At 32.4% G+C, this 18,184-nt stretch overlaps 2 protein-coding genes across 9 annotated transcripts; one reads left to right on the plus strand and one right to left on the minus strand.

Annotated features, from left to right (window-relative positions):
* The first annotated feature begins 414 nt into the window (after window positions 1-414).
* On the plus strand, window positions 415-6,062 carry LOC136028008 (putative nuclease HARBI1). The gene is made up of 3 exons (XM_065705549.1): window positions 415-431; window positions 2,340-2,497; window positions 4,999-6,062. Exons 2-3 carry the CDS (start codon window positions 2,357-2,359, stop codon window positions 6,031-6,033), a joined length of 1,176 nt encoding a protein of 391 aa, XP_065561621.1. The 5' UTR covers window positions 415-431; window positions 2,340-2,356; the 3' UTR covers window positions 6,034-6,062.
* Window positions 6,063-7,208: 1,146 nt separating this feature from the next.
* LOC136028009 (uncharacterized) lies at window positions 7,209-12,931 on the minus strand. Of its 8 annotated transcripts, none has more exons than XM_065705554.1 (3): window positions 12,840-12,931; window positions 10,153-10,323; window positions 7,209-7,902 (listed from the first exon to the last, which is right to left on the minus strand). In XM_065705554.1, exons 1-3 carry the CDS (start codon window positions 12,841-12,843, stop codon window positions 7,280-7,282), a joined length of 798 nt encoding a protein of 265 aa, XP_065561626.1. In that variant the 5' UTR covers window positions 12,844-12,931; the 3' UTR covers window positions 7,209-7,279. The 8 variants fall into 8 exon arrangements, with proteins under 8 accessions (XP_065561626.1, XP_065561625.1, XP_065561628.1 ...); XM_065705553.1 differs by having other exon boundaries at window positions 12,810-12,883; XM_065705556.1 differs by having other exon boundaries at window positions 12,825-12,844.
* Window positions 12,932-18,184: the final 5,253 nt, after the last annotated feature.

Raw genomic sequence — 18,184 nt, forward strand, 5'->3', positions numbered from 1 at the left:
CTTCCTGTATTAAGGCCTATGTGAATCAAATTGCAGGATATAACCCAACATTTATCCAAATAGCCCTAATACGAAAAAAACAAAATTAAACCTTACTTTTGCGTGGCTAGAATTCTATTTGTCAGCTTATAATTCTTATTTTATATAGACTTATTTATAGCCTACGAATTCTTCTTTTCGAAATCTACGCCTGAAAAGATCAACCAACAATTATGAATGGTAGAACCCTACGGTTAAAAACAATGACAGTTCTGGTTAAATTAGAGTTCAACCAGTCAATTGTTTCACGCAAAATCACTTTTCATGACAACCTGGTTTGTCACTGTTTCACGCAAAAACAGCGGTTGAGCTCAACCACACCGAGTGGTTGAGCTCAAACAGTCTCTTTGGTTGACGCGAAAAAAGGCCTTAACAGATCTTTAGAGGCAGCAGTAAGTAAAATTTTTATTGTGTACATCCTAAGTTACAAATACCAGGTAATATAGCCTTTTTTTGGGGGGGGGGAGATTCTACTTCAGCACAGCTGTTTATGTTTTAGTTACTTTTCTGCTGTTGTTGTTACGAAACTGTTATATTATGTTACCGATTATTATTAGTTGCTTTTTAGCTAGTTCAAAATTTGTTTTCATAGTTCGTGGTAATAAACTGAGTATCCCCCTCAACAGACCCTTCCCCCATCGCAGGTGGTTGGTCTTCAATCACTTTCGACTTCTTTGAAAAGGATTAGAGCTCTGAAATTCTGATGTAGTGAGCACCCTCCGAAGTTTCTGCGAGGTGGAGTTGGGGATGGAAAGGGGAGTCTCCCTCCTATAAAGAATAAACTCTGCTCATTTTAGCGCCTAATATTTCTCTTTACTTCCATAATAACAGTATTGCCCAGAAATCGAGACGATTAAATATTAATTTTACATTTGATGTTTTTCTAAAGTTTTTTTTTTAGCGTGAATCAAACGCCCATCTCAGAATTTCATTCGGATGTCTTCAGAAGAAAAAGGGGACACTGGAAGGAGGCTAGTTGCGTGCTAGTTGATCTTTAAATAAGGATAAACGCCACATTTCCTTTCTGTCACTAAATAAAAAACAAGTTTTTTTTTTAACTGAAAGTAAGGAGCGATATTAAAACTTGAAAAGAACAGAAACAATTCCGTACATAAAAGAGGTTGCCCCTTCCTCAACACGTCACTCCTTATGCTAAAGTCTGTTTTCATTGTTTTAAAAAGTAGAGTTGGGTCACAGAGTCAAACTTTAGCATAAAGAATGAGGCTTTAGAGGGAAAACTTTTTTTATATACGGAATAATTTCTATTCGTTTTAAGTAACAATGTCGCTCCTTACTTTCAGTTTGAAAAACTTGTTCTTTTATTTAATTTATAAATATTTTTCAACTAATGCAGCTTTGAATTTTGGGTACTGTACATGAAAAAGTAATGAAAAATGTATATTAATTTTGGCATATTTATTCGCATATGAAGGATTGCCCCCTGTCAATACCTTGATGTTAACGCTAAAGTTATTAATAGTAAAAAAAAAATTCCTATTCTAATTAAACTGCCTCCGTGTTTCAGTTGCCGTACTTCAAAAATTGGGACAAACTTTAGCATAAAGAGTAAGGTATTGAGGAGGGGGCAAACCTTCATATCGATAATAATTTTCGTTCATTTTGATGTTTAATGTTGCTCCTTACTTTCAAAAAAATAATTTTGTTTTAATTTAACTAACTGTAAGTACGGAGCGACTCGGCCCAATTGCACAAAACAAAAATTAACAGTAGTTACAACAAAAGACTTAATTTTTTATACAAATTTAAAATAAATAATACTTATTATGTTTAATATTAACCTTCAAACGGCACAGGCCTGGGGAAATTAGCCTGATTATCAAATAAGGGAAAAACGTTCCGTAAGACTTAATAAATCTTACACTCGTATTTAAAATCACACCATCAGATTCACTGTATCAGAGAACACTAATGCAGAGGTTTCAAGCTCAGATAAAAAAAAAAAAAAAAACACCTAAAAACCAAGCTTTTTGAACTGAAAATAAGTAGCAACGCTAAAACTTACAACAAACCCAAATTTCGTATATGAATGGTTAGCCCCTTCTCGATGCCTCATTCTTTACATTAAATTTTGACCTTTGGTCCCAATTCTTTCCAAATTTTCTTTAAGAAAACTTAAAGGCCATTTAATTAGAATTAGAAGCTTTTGTAGAAGTGCTGAAAAACTTGCCTCCTTATTTTTATTGAAAACAAACGTGCTTTTTAAAATTTATTCGTTTAGATGTGATTTTCCCCTGTTTTGTTTCACTATTCTAATTGCTCAGTTTTCTACTTTATTTTAGGTAGAACCTCTCCCAAAATGTCCCAGACGGCGCCGAGAAATCTTATTTCAGCACTGATTTTGGTTAATGAAATTTTTGACTCGGATGACGAGTCTACTGACTCAGAAAATGAATTATATCAAGATGAGGAAGAGCTGAATGAGCCAAGTATTTTAACGGTATTTCAATGTTATGATTTATCAGTTTTTGTGTGCATATTACATAATTAAGCAACTGTCATGAGGAAGCAAATTGTTTTGTTTGACGTTTTTGCATGCAATCAATCTCTGGGACTAACCAATACAATCAATGCGGAAACTGCATATGTTAATTGTTTGAGAATTCCTTTTTCTTAGTCGGAGGATTTCCTTCCCTTACTCAAAACTGTTGACTATGTGCGTGCTATTACGACTTAATTTACAAATGCATTAAATTGATTTCACTGGCTTCAGCTGATGCCACGACATCATAGACAGGAGACATAATATATATATATATATATATATATATATATATATATATATATATATATATATATATATATATATATATATATATATATAGTATATATATATACCTAGTTGGTGGGGGCGCTTCGCACCCCCGTCCGCGTAAGTCGTTACGCGCCATATTAGTTACGCGCCATTGTAGTTGTGTCCCTATGTCCCACCTGTGAATATATATATATATATATATATATATATATATATATATATATATATATATATATATATATATATATATATATATATATATATATATATATATATATATATATATATATATATATATATATATATGTATATATATATATATATATATATATATATATATATATATATATATATAGATTTATATAGATTTATATATATATATATATATATATATATATATATATATATATATATATATATATATATATATATATATATATATATATATATATATATATATATATATATATATATATATATATATATATATATATACATATATATATATATATATATATATATATATATATATATATATATATATATATATATATATATATATATATATATATATATATATATATATATATATATATATATATATATATATATATATATATATATATATATGTTTTTAACTACGTAAAACTTGCGAATATACAACATTCTTTGCTGTCCCATTGTCTGTGCATATAAATAGATTGTCAGGTTTAGCGACTCTTGAACATGCAACATATAATGGTCCATGGGAAAACAAACCGTATTCAGATCTATACCTCATGATTCTAATGATTGCCCTTGAGCTTTGTTGATGGTGATTGCTAATAGAACATTCCCTGTGTCCCCGTCGTCATTTATATATCCCCCTGTGCCCCCCGGCGTCCCCGTTGTAGTTGTGTCCCTGTGTCATTTATATTACCTGTGTCCCGGTCGTCATTTGTATCCCGGTGTCCCGGTCTGTATACACATTCGTTTTTGAAATGGTATATGATGAAATAAATTTTTGTATTTTTCCCCTTTTTTTCTTTTTAGTTTTGTTTTTTGGTTTTTACTTTTTTTTTAGTTTTTTTAGTTTTTTTCTTTTTTCTTTTTATTTTTTTTTCTTTTTATTTTTTTTAATTTTGTTTTTCTCCTTTATTTTTCATTTTTTTCCTTTTTTCTTTTTTTTTCTTTTTTAGTTTTTTTTAGTTTTTTAGCTTTTTTAGTTTTTTTTATTAGTTTTTAGTTTGTTTTTTATTTTTAGTTTTTTTGTAGTTTTTACCTTTTTTTTTTAGTTTTTTTAGTTTTTTTTTACTTATGTCCTGGTCGTCATTTATACTCCCTGTGTCCCGGTCGAAAATTTGTGTCCCGGTGCTTTGTTGATGGTGATTGCTAATCGAACATTCCTTGTGTCCCGGTCGCTTTCTCTTTGAGTGTCCCGGTCGTCATTTATATTCCCTATGTGCCGGTGTCCCGGTCGTCATTTGTGTCCCGATCTGTAATTTCGTCAGTCGAAAACATGACGTCAGTCGACACACAAACATGACGTCACTCGACAGACACACACACACAGACAACTTATATATATATATATATATATATATATATATATATATATATATATATATATATATATATATATATATATATATATATATATATATATATATATATATATATATATGCTTCCCTCCCCCCACCCAACGGGGGGTTATATATATACCCCCCCCCCGGCCCAACGGGAAATACTTCCCTCTACCCATAGAAAATACAATTTTTTTTGGTGGGGAGGGGGAACTTTTTCAGATAACTCATCAAAAATTAGTTTATATTCAATTTTGCTACGTTTTTACGAGTCGGACAAACATTACAGGAGGGGGGGGGGGTTAATATAACCCTTTTTTGACATCTTAATTTTAAAGAATGGGAAAACAACCACAAACTGTACTTTTTGCGTACCATAGGGTATTTTATGAATGCCTTATTAAGTCAAATTTCTAAAAGTAATTAAATGTGAAAATCATTTTGTAATTTAATTTGAATCTAATACCAGTTGGAATTTTTCCAGCTCGGTTTCAGAACAATAGGCTCTTCTTCATAACAATGGCGAAATCAAACAATTCAGAAATAATGTCTTCTCGGTTTCATAATCAGTGTTTATCCATTGCTTCAAAATACTTCCTAATAATTTTTTTTCCCCTTTTTAGACAAGAGTTTCAACCGTATCGAGACGAAATGTACCAAAGGTAGCAGGATATGAAGAAATAGTCACAGAGAGAATGCAGGATTATGATTTTAAAACTCATTTTAGACTTCATAGAAGTACTTTCGATCTTCTCTTAGGAAAAATTAACATAAAGCTACAGAATCAGACAAGACCAACATCAAGATGCTCACCCAACAAGATGCTCCTCATAACTCTATGGATTCTGGCAACCCCAGAGTCCTACAGGTCCGTTGGATGTCGCTTCGGTGTGTGTAAGAAAACAGTGTTCAAAGTCATAAGAAGAACAATTGACGCCATTTACGAAATGGCATCAACAACAATAAAGTGGCCAGGGGCTACAGAAGCACAAAACATAATTTCTGCCAATAGTTCTACTGCTGGCTTTCCAGGGGTTCTTGGTGCTATAGATGGAACCCACATCCCAATCAGAACCCCTCAACATTCTTCGGGAACATATATCAACAGAAAGGGGTTTCACTCTCTCCAATTGCAGGTTGTGTGCCAACATAACCTGAAATTTACTGACTGTTATGTAGGGCAGCCAGGGTCCATGCATGATGCCCGTGTTTTTCGGCATTCAGAAATTTGTACTGACCTACAAAATAGTACTTTATTTTTTCCCGAGGATAGCCATTTAATCGGCGATGCAGCGTACCCACTTTCTGACCGGTTACTAACACCATATAGAGATACGGGTAACCTAACCAGATATCAGGTTAGGTACAACTTTAAACTGTCTTCTACAAGAATGTCTGTTGAAAGGGCGATTGGAATATTAAAGTGTCGTTTTAGAAGACTTAGGTTTTTTGATTCCCCTGACCTTGCATTTATTTCCAAATCAGTAATTGCAGCATGTACCTTGCATAATTTTTGCATTGACGAGAATGATCTCCATTTTGAAAATTCAGAAGAGCTGAGCTCAGGCGGAGCTGCTACAATTAATTCAGGAAATAACATCTATAATTCCACAGTCACTGCCAGAGCAAAAAGGGACCGCATTGCAAGACTTTTGTAATTTTTAAAATAAATAGTTACCGTTTTTTACTTATTAGTAGGTTACTTTCTATGTTTAAACATTTGTTAGCATAATTAATTGTATCACAATCTAATATTAATCAAGAGTAAAGTGGAATTTTCTCTTGAAATTTATTTGAAGATAATTACTTTCATAATAACAGCGTAGACCCGAAATATTCCCAGAAATCATATGGAATAAGATATCAATTTCCCGTTTTCGATGCGTTACCCAGTGAGGTATATCCCTCCCAAACTAAAAAAAAAAAAAAACAGAGAACCATATTGTAGAAGTTTAAGTGCCTTTTAAGTTTTTTAATTCAGAAACCTACGGACATATTTCGCGAGGAACTTTTCTCCAGGGGAGGAGGGGGGTGAAGGGATTGTCTATAGAATTTTCAGCGGGAAGAAAATGTTTGGGAATAATTCCTTTCACTGAAATCAAATTGTCGGGCAATAATTTTTTAATTGGAAAAATTAGAAAAATAAGGTATTTTTAACTTACGAACGGGTGATCGGATCTTAATGAAATTTGATGTTTGGAAGGATATTGTGTCTCATAGCTATTATTTTAAATCCCGACCAGCATTAAGCCTCTGATTTTCCTTTTAAATCAATGTATTGGTTCTTAGAATTTTGCTAGAGCTAATATCATATGAGCTCTTGGTCTCGTCAAAAGTGCCATATGAGCTTTTAACTCTTGTTTATTTATAATAATAGCGAACTTTGTTAGTTTTACACTTCGAAGATAAGAAAAACTACTCATAGAATTTGACAACGCTTTCGCCCATGAAACTTAAACAATTAGAATATTTTGTTCCCAAAAGCCAACTATGCTTTCAAGCAAAATCTAAACCCTATTAAACTTTTCGGTGTTTTTTTTTTTTTGCCACCTGCTACTGCCAAAAATTGCAGATTCACATGAGTCTTTTCAACAAAAATTGGATTGCGGTTTATTTTTTTCACATACATATTGTGCGTAAATTCCTTTTTTTTTCCAATTTCCTTAGCTTTTCTCAACTTAAAAAAAAAAAAAATCTCAAATTTGGAAAACCATAATTTTTGCAGGGGGTTATTTTCTTTGGGGAAGAGGATAAATGCCTAGAACCAACCCTCATAGGCATGTCAAAACACAATAACGACACTTTTTCCCCTTGTGAGAAAGAAATACTGGAAAAAGGGAACATTACAAATTTAATAAAGAAAAAAGTAAATTCAAATAAAAGTTAAATTTAAGAAATCAACAACTATTCAATTTTTTCAAATATTTTTTTCACTGTTTTTAATGCTTCTTTTTTCACTTCAAGTAATTCAAGCTTTACTTTCATTTTGTCTTGATGAACTTTCATTCTTTCTTGATGAACTTTCTGTTCAAATCGTAATCGTTCCTCATGCCGTAAATTGGCATCATTACTGAGTTGTTGAAATCCTTCTGCGTTGCTAAAACATCGCCGTTTGTTGGCCCTCTTAGGCTCTGCATCTTTACTGCCTACACTTGCTTCTGGCACTGGGCTTGATTGTGATGCAAAGTTACCAGGGGTTCTCAAACTCCCCCTATTCGATGTAGTTATTGCATCAGTGCCCTCTGGCTTAGGGGCCATCAACCCTTTCATTAATTCAAAATGCTCCCAGACTACTTTCCCTGCTCCACTCCTTCCTGCCTTGTCTTTTTGATCCCTGTACTGCCTTTTCAGGTTTTTCATTTTTGTTTGGCATTGTGCTGAAGAGTAATGTATTCCATCTTCTAAGAAAGAAGCAGAGACTCTACTCCAGAAGACAGAATTCACTGGTTTCGATGCTTCCTCCTGCTCTTGATAAAGGGCAACCAGTGTCTCAATATGCTGCCTTGGCCAAGACTTTTTATCATTAGCTGCAAAAAATAAGAATGTTCAAAAATAGACATTCATGGGGAAATCGGGAGGTTGTAGTCAGCAATGGCCCAAATTAGGGAGTTAGGGACCTTCATAACACCGAAAAAGAGACCAGATTGGGATAGCATTTAAGTTACCAGGTTAATAAACCAAAGAACAGTACCCGTCAGGATTTTCAGGTTAATATAAAAGAAACCATAATTGAACAATCCTTGAAAGTCCATGGAAAAATCTAAACACTGTTGTACCAACTAACTTGCTTATTCAAGTAGTTGATAAAGACTGCCTTGTTACTGCTGTCCCAAAATTCTACCATACTACATTCTTTTTACCATAGCTGAGACTCAAGCAGTCCTATACCTTTTAGTGTACAAGCTGCTCAAACTGTCCAATAGTGACCATGTCATGAAGCTACTGAAGAACCTATGTTTGCTGGTTCCTGTATAGCATGCAGTTAATCTTTAAATTACCTTCCTAGTACCACAAAATGCAATAGTACGAGGTATATTAAAAAAAATACGTGAAATTTTTGTCACCAAGGCATTGGTAACCGTTTTCTATGACTGTGAAGGAGATTTACTTGTGGACTTTTTAGAAGGTTGAGGGGATGTCTAGATTTCCCTAAAAATAGTGTAAAGGAAGGAAGCATCACATAAAGAAGTTATTTGACACTGAAGAAGGTTATATTGAAAATATATTGTAATTATGGAAATTATTGTATACAGAAAGATCCATTGTAATAGAAAACAATTACAAAATTCGGCTTATTTTTTTAATACCCTTACACTATCAGAAATGTGAACCACATTTAAATGGAACCAGCTGAGTATTCCTGGAAAACGTCAAAAAAAAAAAAAAAGTTTATAATCCATACTTTAGAAAACAATACACAATAGGCACAGAGAACTAGCTGATTGTTCTAACACTGGAATCTTTAAATTAGATTCAAGTTATCTTTAAATTAGACATCCAGAACTGCATTTTTTCCCACCATTTACTTCCAGCGTTCACAATTTGAAAACCCCAGGCCAAATATTCGGATTTTTCTTCACCAAGTCTTATAAACAGAAAAACACTTAACCACTTAACATCAAAACAAAGTATAACAAACTTTAACAACAAAATTTTAATTATTGTCCATTAGGGTTTATAGCACTTGAATACAACATTGCGTTTTATAGGTAAAAATTAAATACTTTTCTTAATTACCCAAGCAAATTAAAGGAATTTGCTACAAGAATGATGGTTATATTCCTATATTGCTTTCAAATAGAGGAAATCCCCTTACCAAACTAGTGGGTGAAGTGAGTCTGCTTGAGAACTGTTCTGGATACAAGTTCACCTTCGAATACCAGCAAAAACTGCATTGAATATGCTCAAGACTATCTTCTACCAATTGCAACATTTAAGAAGCGTCTGGCAAGTTATCAACCACTCAAAGTCTATTAAGATACTCCAAAAATAAATGTTAGAATGGCATACTGTTCCATTTTTAATTTCTCACAATATTTTCTGTCATTGTACACTCAAGCTTTTTCTATTCTGTTGTTACTTCTAGTAAAAGGGCAGGAAACGAACACGCCTGGAAGCTTCTGGCATTCAACACAAAGCTCATAAAGAAAGCGCTTAAGCGTGGATCAAAATGAATGAGGTTTCACTGTGCTTGTCCGAAATCCAACAAAAATATGACTCGAACCCCCGAAAAATGGGACAAAATTCTGACATCCTAGAATGAGGCTTCTCGTTTTCTCAAAAATTTATTTACCTTTGGCCTTGCTCTTTTCTATGGGAACAAGTCCAGATTGACTATCCCCTCTTAATTTATCACTTGGGAAATACTTGTACAAGCCCTTTCTCCTCTCTATTTAACATTTAGCTTTTTCACCAATATTTCTAGCAGTATTACTAATTTTCTTCCCTAAGATACAATCAACAGAGAATGTAATGTATATATTATTTATAAGTATTTTACAGACAGAGATACGAAATAAAGAAAACAAAATTCATTAAAACATTTATAGAAAACTTCAGGCTATACACAAATTAATCATACTGGTTCAGGAAATGATTTTATAACCGATAGCCATAAAGAAAAAAAATTGATGTTCAAAATAGCAACCACAAAATTTAAATAGGAGAAAAGCATACAAAAAGAGAAAACAAGAATTTAAAATATTTACTTGTATTTTTGAAAAACCATGGTAGCAAGAGCAGGCTAATTTAACAAAAACAAATTTTGAACTAATTACCAAATGATACATCTGAAGCAGGTTCTTCAACAGCAGGTATTTCTTGAACTGTGTCAGCATAAGATGAACTTGGAGTAAATTGATCTGTACAAAATTTATTTGAAATCGGATATAGACTTAAATCTACTCCCCAAGAGACAACATCAGCCATTGGCCATCTTTCAAAAGATGCTAGAAAAAAAGAAATGAGAATTATGAGGACAACCCATTGTGGTTATTTCAACAAAACTGATGGATAAAATTCTAGTTGATTGACTTCTTTCTATCTCAGAAAGGGGTTAGGTTAGGAAAACAAAACTTTCAGGGATGGGTCTACAAGTTAAAGTATGTCCCGGGAAGGTATTTTGAAGTACCTACCTCCACTCCTTCTCCTTCTAGAGGGCCCTGACCTTTGATGACCTTCAAAATATGTGTGTTATAAAAGTGAAACCTTGCAAAATAGATCTTCTGCTTAATTGAAATACCACAAAATTGTTTTCAGCTTCATAACTTTGCTCAGTTCCATTTTATAAGGTTTTAAAGATATGCAAACACATTTCCTGAATTTTGAAAAAAAAAATTGATATGGCCCAAAATTCTACTCAAATAACAGGAATTGCATTTTCAGAACGAAAGGCAGAGAAAAGGCAACTAATAATTGAAAATTAAGGTAAAATGTTGTTTTGTCAAAATTTCAACAGGTTCATGTAGGCAAATTTCAGGGCCCTCTAGAGGGAGAAGGAGTGGAGGTGGGTACTTTAAAATACCTTCCCGGGACATACTTTAGCCTGTAGACCCATCCCTGAAAGATTCATTTTCCTAACCTAAACCCTTTCTGAGATAAGAAGAAGTCAGTTAACTAGAATTTTACCATATATATATATATATATATATATATATATATATATATATATATATATATATATATATATATATATATATATATATATATATATATATATATATATATATATATATATATATATATATAGATTAAGGGGGAGCAGTTGAAGTTCTCTGATACAAACAAATTATAGGTCTATATTAGGATTCAGGATGAAATTAATTCTAAATGTAGGTCTATGTCTAGGCTATTTCATAGCTGTCCCATTAGTGATTTAATCATAAAATTTTAGCTCAGAACTCTACTCAAATAACAGGGATTGCATTTTCAGAACTAAAGGCAGAGAAAAAGCAACTGGTAACTGAAGATTAAGGTAAAATGTTTTTTAGTCAAAATTTCAATAGGTATAGACCTGTCATGTAGGCAAATTTCAGGGCCCTCTAGAGGGAGAAGGAGTGGAGGTGGGTACTTTAAAATATCTTCCTGGGATATGCTTTAGCCTGTAGACTCATCCCAGAATGTTTCATTTTCCTAACCTAATCTAACCCCTTTTCAAGATAGCAAAAAGTCATCAAACAACTAGAATTTTACCATATATATATATATATATATATATATATATATATATATATATATATATATATATATATATATATATATATATCATGAAAAGAGAAATCACCAACGCAACAGCACAATACATAAAAAAAACAATAATATATATATATATATATATATATATATATATATATATATATATATATATATATATATATATATATATATATATATACATATAAATATATATATATAGATTAGGGGGGAGCAGTTTAAGTTCTCTGATACAAACAAATGATAGGTCTATATTAGGATTCAGGATGAAATTAATTCTAAATGTAGGTCTAAGTCTAGGCTATTTCTTAGCTGTCCGATTAGTGATTTAATCATAAAATATTAAATAGATTAAACTATTAGAAAAGCTACTTTTTGTTATCTTAGAGAGAGATTAGGAAAAGTAATGAGTAGAGGGAAAAAATACATCTAAAATTGAGATTGTTTAAATTGAAAATTTAGGGTAAAATAAGAAACAATGGTAATAGGAAATGTGCATTCCCAAGCTCTATTCCTAATAACACACCTTTCTAACTGATAAGAAACCTTTGTTCTGTGCATCAGAGCCTAGCCTACTAGCCTTTGAAAGCTAGGCCTAGCTCTCCAGAAAACCTTAATATTTTATAAGCACAGACAAGATTATGCTGCTTACAAACTCCTAAATCTGAAGTAATCTCCAATATAACTGTATTAGTATCCTCTCTGCATATGATTTTATAAGTCTTGTCAGTATGCCTATATTCCATCTGAAATTTCTGAACTGAACTTACAAACTCAATAGACAGTTCAATTGGTAAGAAACAATGGTAGTAGGAAATGTGCTTTCCCAAGCTCTATTCCTAATAACACACCTTTCTAACTGATAAAAAACCTTTGTTCTGTGCCTCAGAGCCTAGCCTACTAGCCTTTGAAAGCTAGGCCTAGCTCTCTAGAAAACCTTAATATTTTATAAGCACAGACAAGATTATGCTACTTACATCCTAAATCTGAAGTAATCTCCAATATAACTGTATTACTATGCTCTCTGCATATAATTTTATAAGTCTTGTCAGTATGCCTATAGCCTATTCCATCTGAAATTTCTGAACTGAACTTACAAACTCAATAGACAGTTCAATTGCAAATAGAACTTGAATCCCACCCTCTTCCCAAGGGACTTGATAGGCTTCCTTAGAATTATTAATCATACTACTCCACTATAAACATAGCTTATCTACAAAACCCATAGCTTATCAACAGGTGAGTCACATGCACATGGTCGTCTGACGTCACAATCCTCAAATAATCTTTTTATTTGGGGGTTATAAAGTGCCAGCCCACGGACAAGTAATCTTGAGCGTTTGTGGGGATAATCCGACTAACCTCTGACGTCATATGTGTCTAAAGAAACGCTTGGATTAATCAGATTAATAATCGGACAAGTAAAGAAACGCACCCTATATTTTTTCATGCTGTCGATAAATGAGTTTCTTAAAGGCCTTTTTTCGCGTCAACCAAAGAGACTGTTTGAGCTCAACCACTCGGTGTGGTTGAGCTCAACCGCTGTTTTTGCGTGAAACAGTGACAAACCAGGTTGTCAGGAAAAGTGATTTTGCGTGAAACAATTGTCTGGTTGAACTCTAATTTAACCAGAACTGTCATTGTTTTTAACCGTAGGGTTCTACCATTCATAATTGTTGGTTGACCTTTTCAGGCGTAGATTTCGAAAAGAAGAATTCGTAGGCTATAAATAAGTCTATATAAAATAAGAATTATAAGCTGACAAATAGAATTCTAGCCTCGCAAAAGTAAGGTTTAATTTTGTTTTTTTTTCGTATTAGGGCTATTTGGATAAATGTTGGGTTATATCCTGCAATTTGATTAACATAGGCCTTAAGACAGGAAGTCAAGAGTTTGAATATGCTTTTGAAAACTTATGTAGATACTTGGAAATCTTTGTTTCATCCTTTTGATGCCCTAGGCTTGACCTTAGCTTGGTAATTTGGCTTCAGAGATAAAACCTTGATGAAGCAAGACCCTAGTGGTTATAAAGCATTGTTAATCCAATTACTATTCTTACTAGATGCTTCAAGATGTGTTGCATCTTTGTCAGAACTTTTTACATTTCAGCCTTACCCTATAGGGCCATGGATAAATTTTCAGGTCAAACTCTAGTTTGGCTACTGTTTGCTATCTTAGAAATGGGTTAAGTCAGGAAAATAGAACTTCCAATAATGAATCCAAAGCAAAAAATACGTAAAATTCTAGTTTAGCTAATTTTCATTATCTTGGAAAGGGAATAGGTTACAAGAATGAAACTCAGTAATTAATCCAGGGTCAAAAACACTCTGGGAAGGTGCTGCCAGGCTTCTATGTCAACCCTTTTCTGATTTCTAAGTCTTAGATAATTGCTTACTCAAAAGGTCTATACTTATACTATTGAAATTTTGACAAAACAAGATTTACCTTAATTTTTAATTATCAGTTTCTTTTACTCTGGCTTTAGCTCTTAAAATGCAATTCCTTTTATTTAAGTAGCATTTTAAGCCATATCAATATTTTTTTTTCAAAATTTAGGAAATGTCTTTGCATATCTTTAAAACCTTATAAAGTGGATTGAGGAAAGCTGTGAAACAGTTTCTTTGTACTCCATGTAAGCAGACCTTCCCAGAACATACTTTAGCCTTTAGACCCATCCCTGAAAGTTTTTTTTTCATTCTCACCCCCTGGTGCTCTTTTACACATTGTATAAATTGTGAAGAAATGCCTGCCCCCTTGCTAAGAGTCTTAGAAGTATCTTATATCAAAATACACCTGATACAGTTTAATTTTTTAGAGATGACACAGAATAGCATTAAAGCTGAGTATTTGCTTTGCAAGAAATGTGTCCCTTCTGTTGTAAAGCATTTTGGATAGACACTAATCTAACCATGGATGTATTGCTGTTGCAAATGGTTTTGCTTAAAATGGTTTGGAAAACAAATAGCAAATGTAAATTTGCTTTTTTATCATTATTTAAGACTAGAATATCACAAAGCTATGCAATCACATTGCTTGTTGTATCTTAAGTAAATACAATCCCTGATGGAGTTTTGTTGATACCTGTCCTAAAATTAATTTGTCTAAATAAAATATATTGTTTATGGGACAGTAGAGAAAATGGCAACAACCATGAATTGAGTTTTTTTCAATATTTCTTTTTTCAAATAATAGTTCTCTGGTCACATTTGTGTTCCTTGCTAAGTTGTTGGCACTCTGGTTTGGGAATCCTTTGTCCAAGGGGTACAGGTTTAATTCCTGGCATTGCTAGTTTATTTGGTTTTACCAGCTAAGTATTCACCATGCTAGTTTGCATCTTAAGTAAAGCAATCCCTGCTGGAGCTTTGTTGACACCTGCCTTACAATAACTTGTCTAAGTAAAATACAATGTGTATTGAAGATTAGTGAAAATGGCTGCAAATCCATCTTGTTTTTTTTTCAATATTTTTTTTTTTAATAGTTGTTCTACTCTGGTCGTAATAATGTTCTTGGCTAAGTGGAAAGCACTCTTAGTAAGAAATCATTTGTCCATGGGGTACAGGTTTGATTCCGAGTATTGTCTGTTTATTTTATTTAAATGGGGGTCAGTGATGTTACACAGATCTAAACCAGCTCTAAATAGGCAAATGGAGAAATATGCAAAAGGTAAGCAGGGAGGGTGTACAAAAGCACAAGATTTCTGGCCCCCAGCCCTTAATTGCAATTCTTGGCCAAAGGGTCACAAAGTGGAAATTAGCACTGCCAGTTTAGACCTTGATGTGTCAGTGCTGCCATATTTACTTACTTGCATATTGGTGTTGAGTTTGCCCACATTTTATCTTCATTACTATCTAAAATCATTTAGACATTCAGCAAACTGTCTTAAACCACAATTAGTATTGAATAGTTTTTGGGCCTTACTGACTTTTCCTTTATAGCAAAGGTTTATTGTTGTGTATAATGTAGATATTTTAAAGTAATCAATCATTAAGAAGTCCCTTTTAGTTTTATCAAGTTTTTGAGTAATAAACCTTTTTAATTACCTTAAAATATTTATTCAGGTCCTTTACTATTGGCTGCCCTTTATATTACAATAATGATTGAAATATATTGTGGTAACTAAAAATTTGGATAATCCAACCTATTTTACCATCTTAAGGTTGTTTACAAAGGTGTATGAAATATTTAAGTACTGACTTAGCTACAGAAAACTTCTAGATATAATAAAATGTAAGCAAGATGGCTCTTACTTTGACCATATCTATGGAAGCACTAATGAGAGAGTGGGTCATTTGATGCATTTGTAGGATTGAGTGAGATGAGAAATGAAGTGTAGGTTTGATGAGAGATGGCTGGTGAATGTGATGAGGGATGAATGTTTTGCAAGATTTTAAAATTTTGGACAGTTTCTCATGTTGACAGTAGAGTGCAGAAGTAAAATTTTATAATTTTTCTTCTTTGTTTCTGTTATGTTAGACAATGTTGAATATTCTAAAGTGAAGTTTCTTTTTTGTTTGGAATTGTGATGGCCCTAGGGCTTTAGTGCAATACAAATTACTAATGTTTATTCACTTTCTTTAAACAAACACAAGGTCTATGTCTCCTAGCTTTAACAAAGTCAAATGTAATTTTAAGACCAGGGAGTTCAAAGTAGGTCAAATGAACTTGTGGTAAAAATGAGCAATTTATGAAACATCTAGATTAAAAAAAAGTCTTTTAGACAACAAAGAAGACAATTGAATAAAGAAAAGTACCTTATATCATAATTGTTGTGCACCCTTAAGATAGAAATGAACAAAGCTTCAATTAAGATTCTGTTTTGTTTAAACAGACAGAAGGGACAAACCTCCAAGCTTTGACAAATACAATCTCACTTTGTGGCTCCTATCTTTTCAAAGGGGACTTTCTTTGGATTTTTTCTATCCAACTAAAACTGAAAAGGACAGCCTGATATACAAGTGACCTTCCAATTACCCTACATAGCAAGAGAAAATCATTAAGTTAGGCTATGCTTTATCTCAATCCCCCTCCCAATGTGCAGAAATATGGCTCAAATTTCATATTTTCAATGCATTTAACCTCCTGTCACCTGTTTTTCTAGTTATTGTTTGTCACATTTGTTTAATTTACAGCTACATGGGATGAAGTTAGAGAGACAGATTGACAAAACAAATGGAAAATAGGAAATTTCAGCAATACATTTTTATATTGGGAGGATTGAGGGGTAAAGTAGAGCAAAGTTGAATATAAAATGTGTTACCAGCTATTATTCTAAAAATTATGAAGCATGAATTTTTTTTTTATTATGTTTCTTTCTCTTCAGGTCCTTCTCTAGGGCTTTACCAAATCAAACATTCTATGCCCAGAAAAATTAGCAACAAGGTATAGTCTATATACAAAGGCTTATGTTATTTAACTATGAATATGGAATTTAAATGGCAATCAGGAACTGGATACAGGCTAAAGCAAGTAAAAAAGAAAGAAAAAACTTCCCTAGTTAGCTCAGGAGACTTTTAATAGATTACTCTTCAGATAATTGCCTATGATACATAATTTAAATATTTACCCCTGTACAGTAGGGCGTTAAAACAATCTATCACAATGTAAGATACAGTATATTTAGATATGATGCTGATTTACAAATTCCAGGATTCTTTGTTGTGGTTTTCATAATTTTGTTGATAAAGTTTTATATATTCATCATTTTTTATTTTATGTCATTAACATTAGCCAAACTAAACTTCTCAATAGAACTTGAATGTGGTGGCTATAATGCACAAGTACTGCAAAAATCTTACAACACATTATTTGTTATGGTAACTGTCAGTGAGAAAAAAACTATTTTCCTAGTTTAGCTTAATTTGTTATATTTTTGTGCTTATCAGAAATATTTTGTTAGTTTTAGGCAGCTGTCCCCCCTCAAAAAATTCTTAAACATTTGCTGGTTTATACTTAACTAGTATTCTACTGAAAACAAAAATTAATATATATTTTGTATTGAAGAAATATAAAGTCCTTTGGATTTTTTTTATTAAGATTAAGCAGTTTGCTATTTTCTTTTGTTAGGCTAAGCCTGTAATAGTGCTTTATTGTGAAGAGTCAAAATTTGTAGGGATTGCAAAGGCTAGCCTGAACAATATGTTATTACAAATTTTTAGGTTAAACTTCTGTTTGGTAAAATTCTAGTTTAGATAAATTTGTATTATCTTGAAAAAGGTTTAGGTTAGGAAAATGAAACTTTTAGGGATGGGTCTAGAGATGAAACTATATCATGGGAAAGTATTTTGGAGCATCCAACTCTACTCTTTCTCTCTCTTAAAAATGTTTGCCTTAAATTACCTTAAATCACATTGTCTAATGAAATAAGGATTAAATCCTGTAGAATTGCTGGTTAGTGATGATGACAGTCGGAAATCTCAATATTTGGTCCACACCCTTAAAAACGCTTGTGTTATAAAAGTGAAACCCTTGCAAAATAAATCTTCTACTTAAATGACAAGAAAAAAGCGTTTTTAGTGTCATAACTTTGCTCAATTTCAATTTATGAAGTTTCCAAGATTTGGAAACTTTCAGGATATACATTTCCCTATATTTAAATAC

Source organism: Artemia franciscana, chromosome 6, assembly GCF_032884065.1.
Source record: "Artemia franciscana chromosome 6, ASM3288406v1, whole genome shotgun sequence".
Classification (NCBI taxonomy): Eukaryota; Metazoa; Arthropoda; class Branchiopoda; order Anostraca; family Artemiidae; genus Artemia; species Artemia franciscana.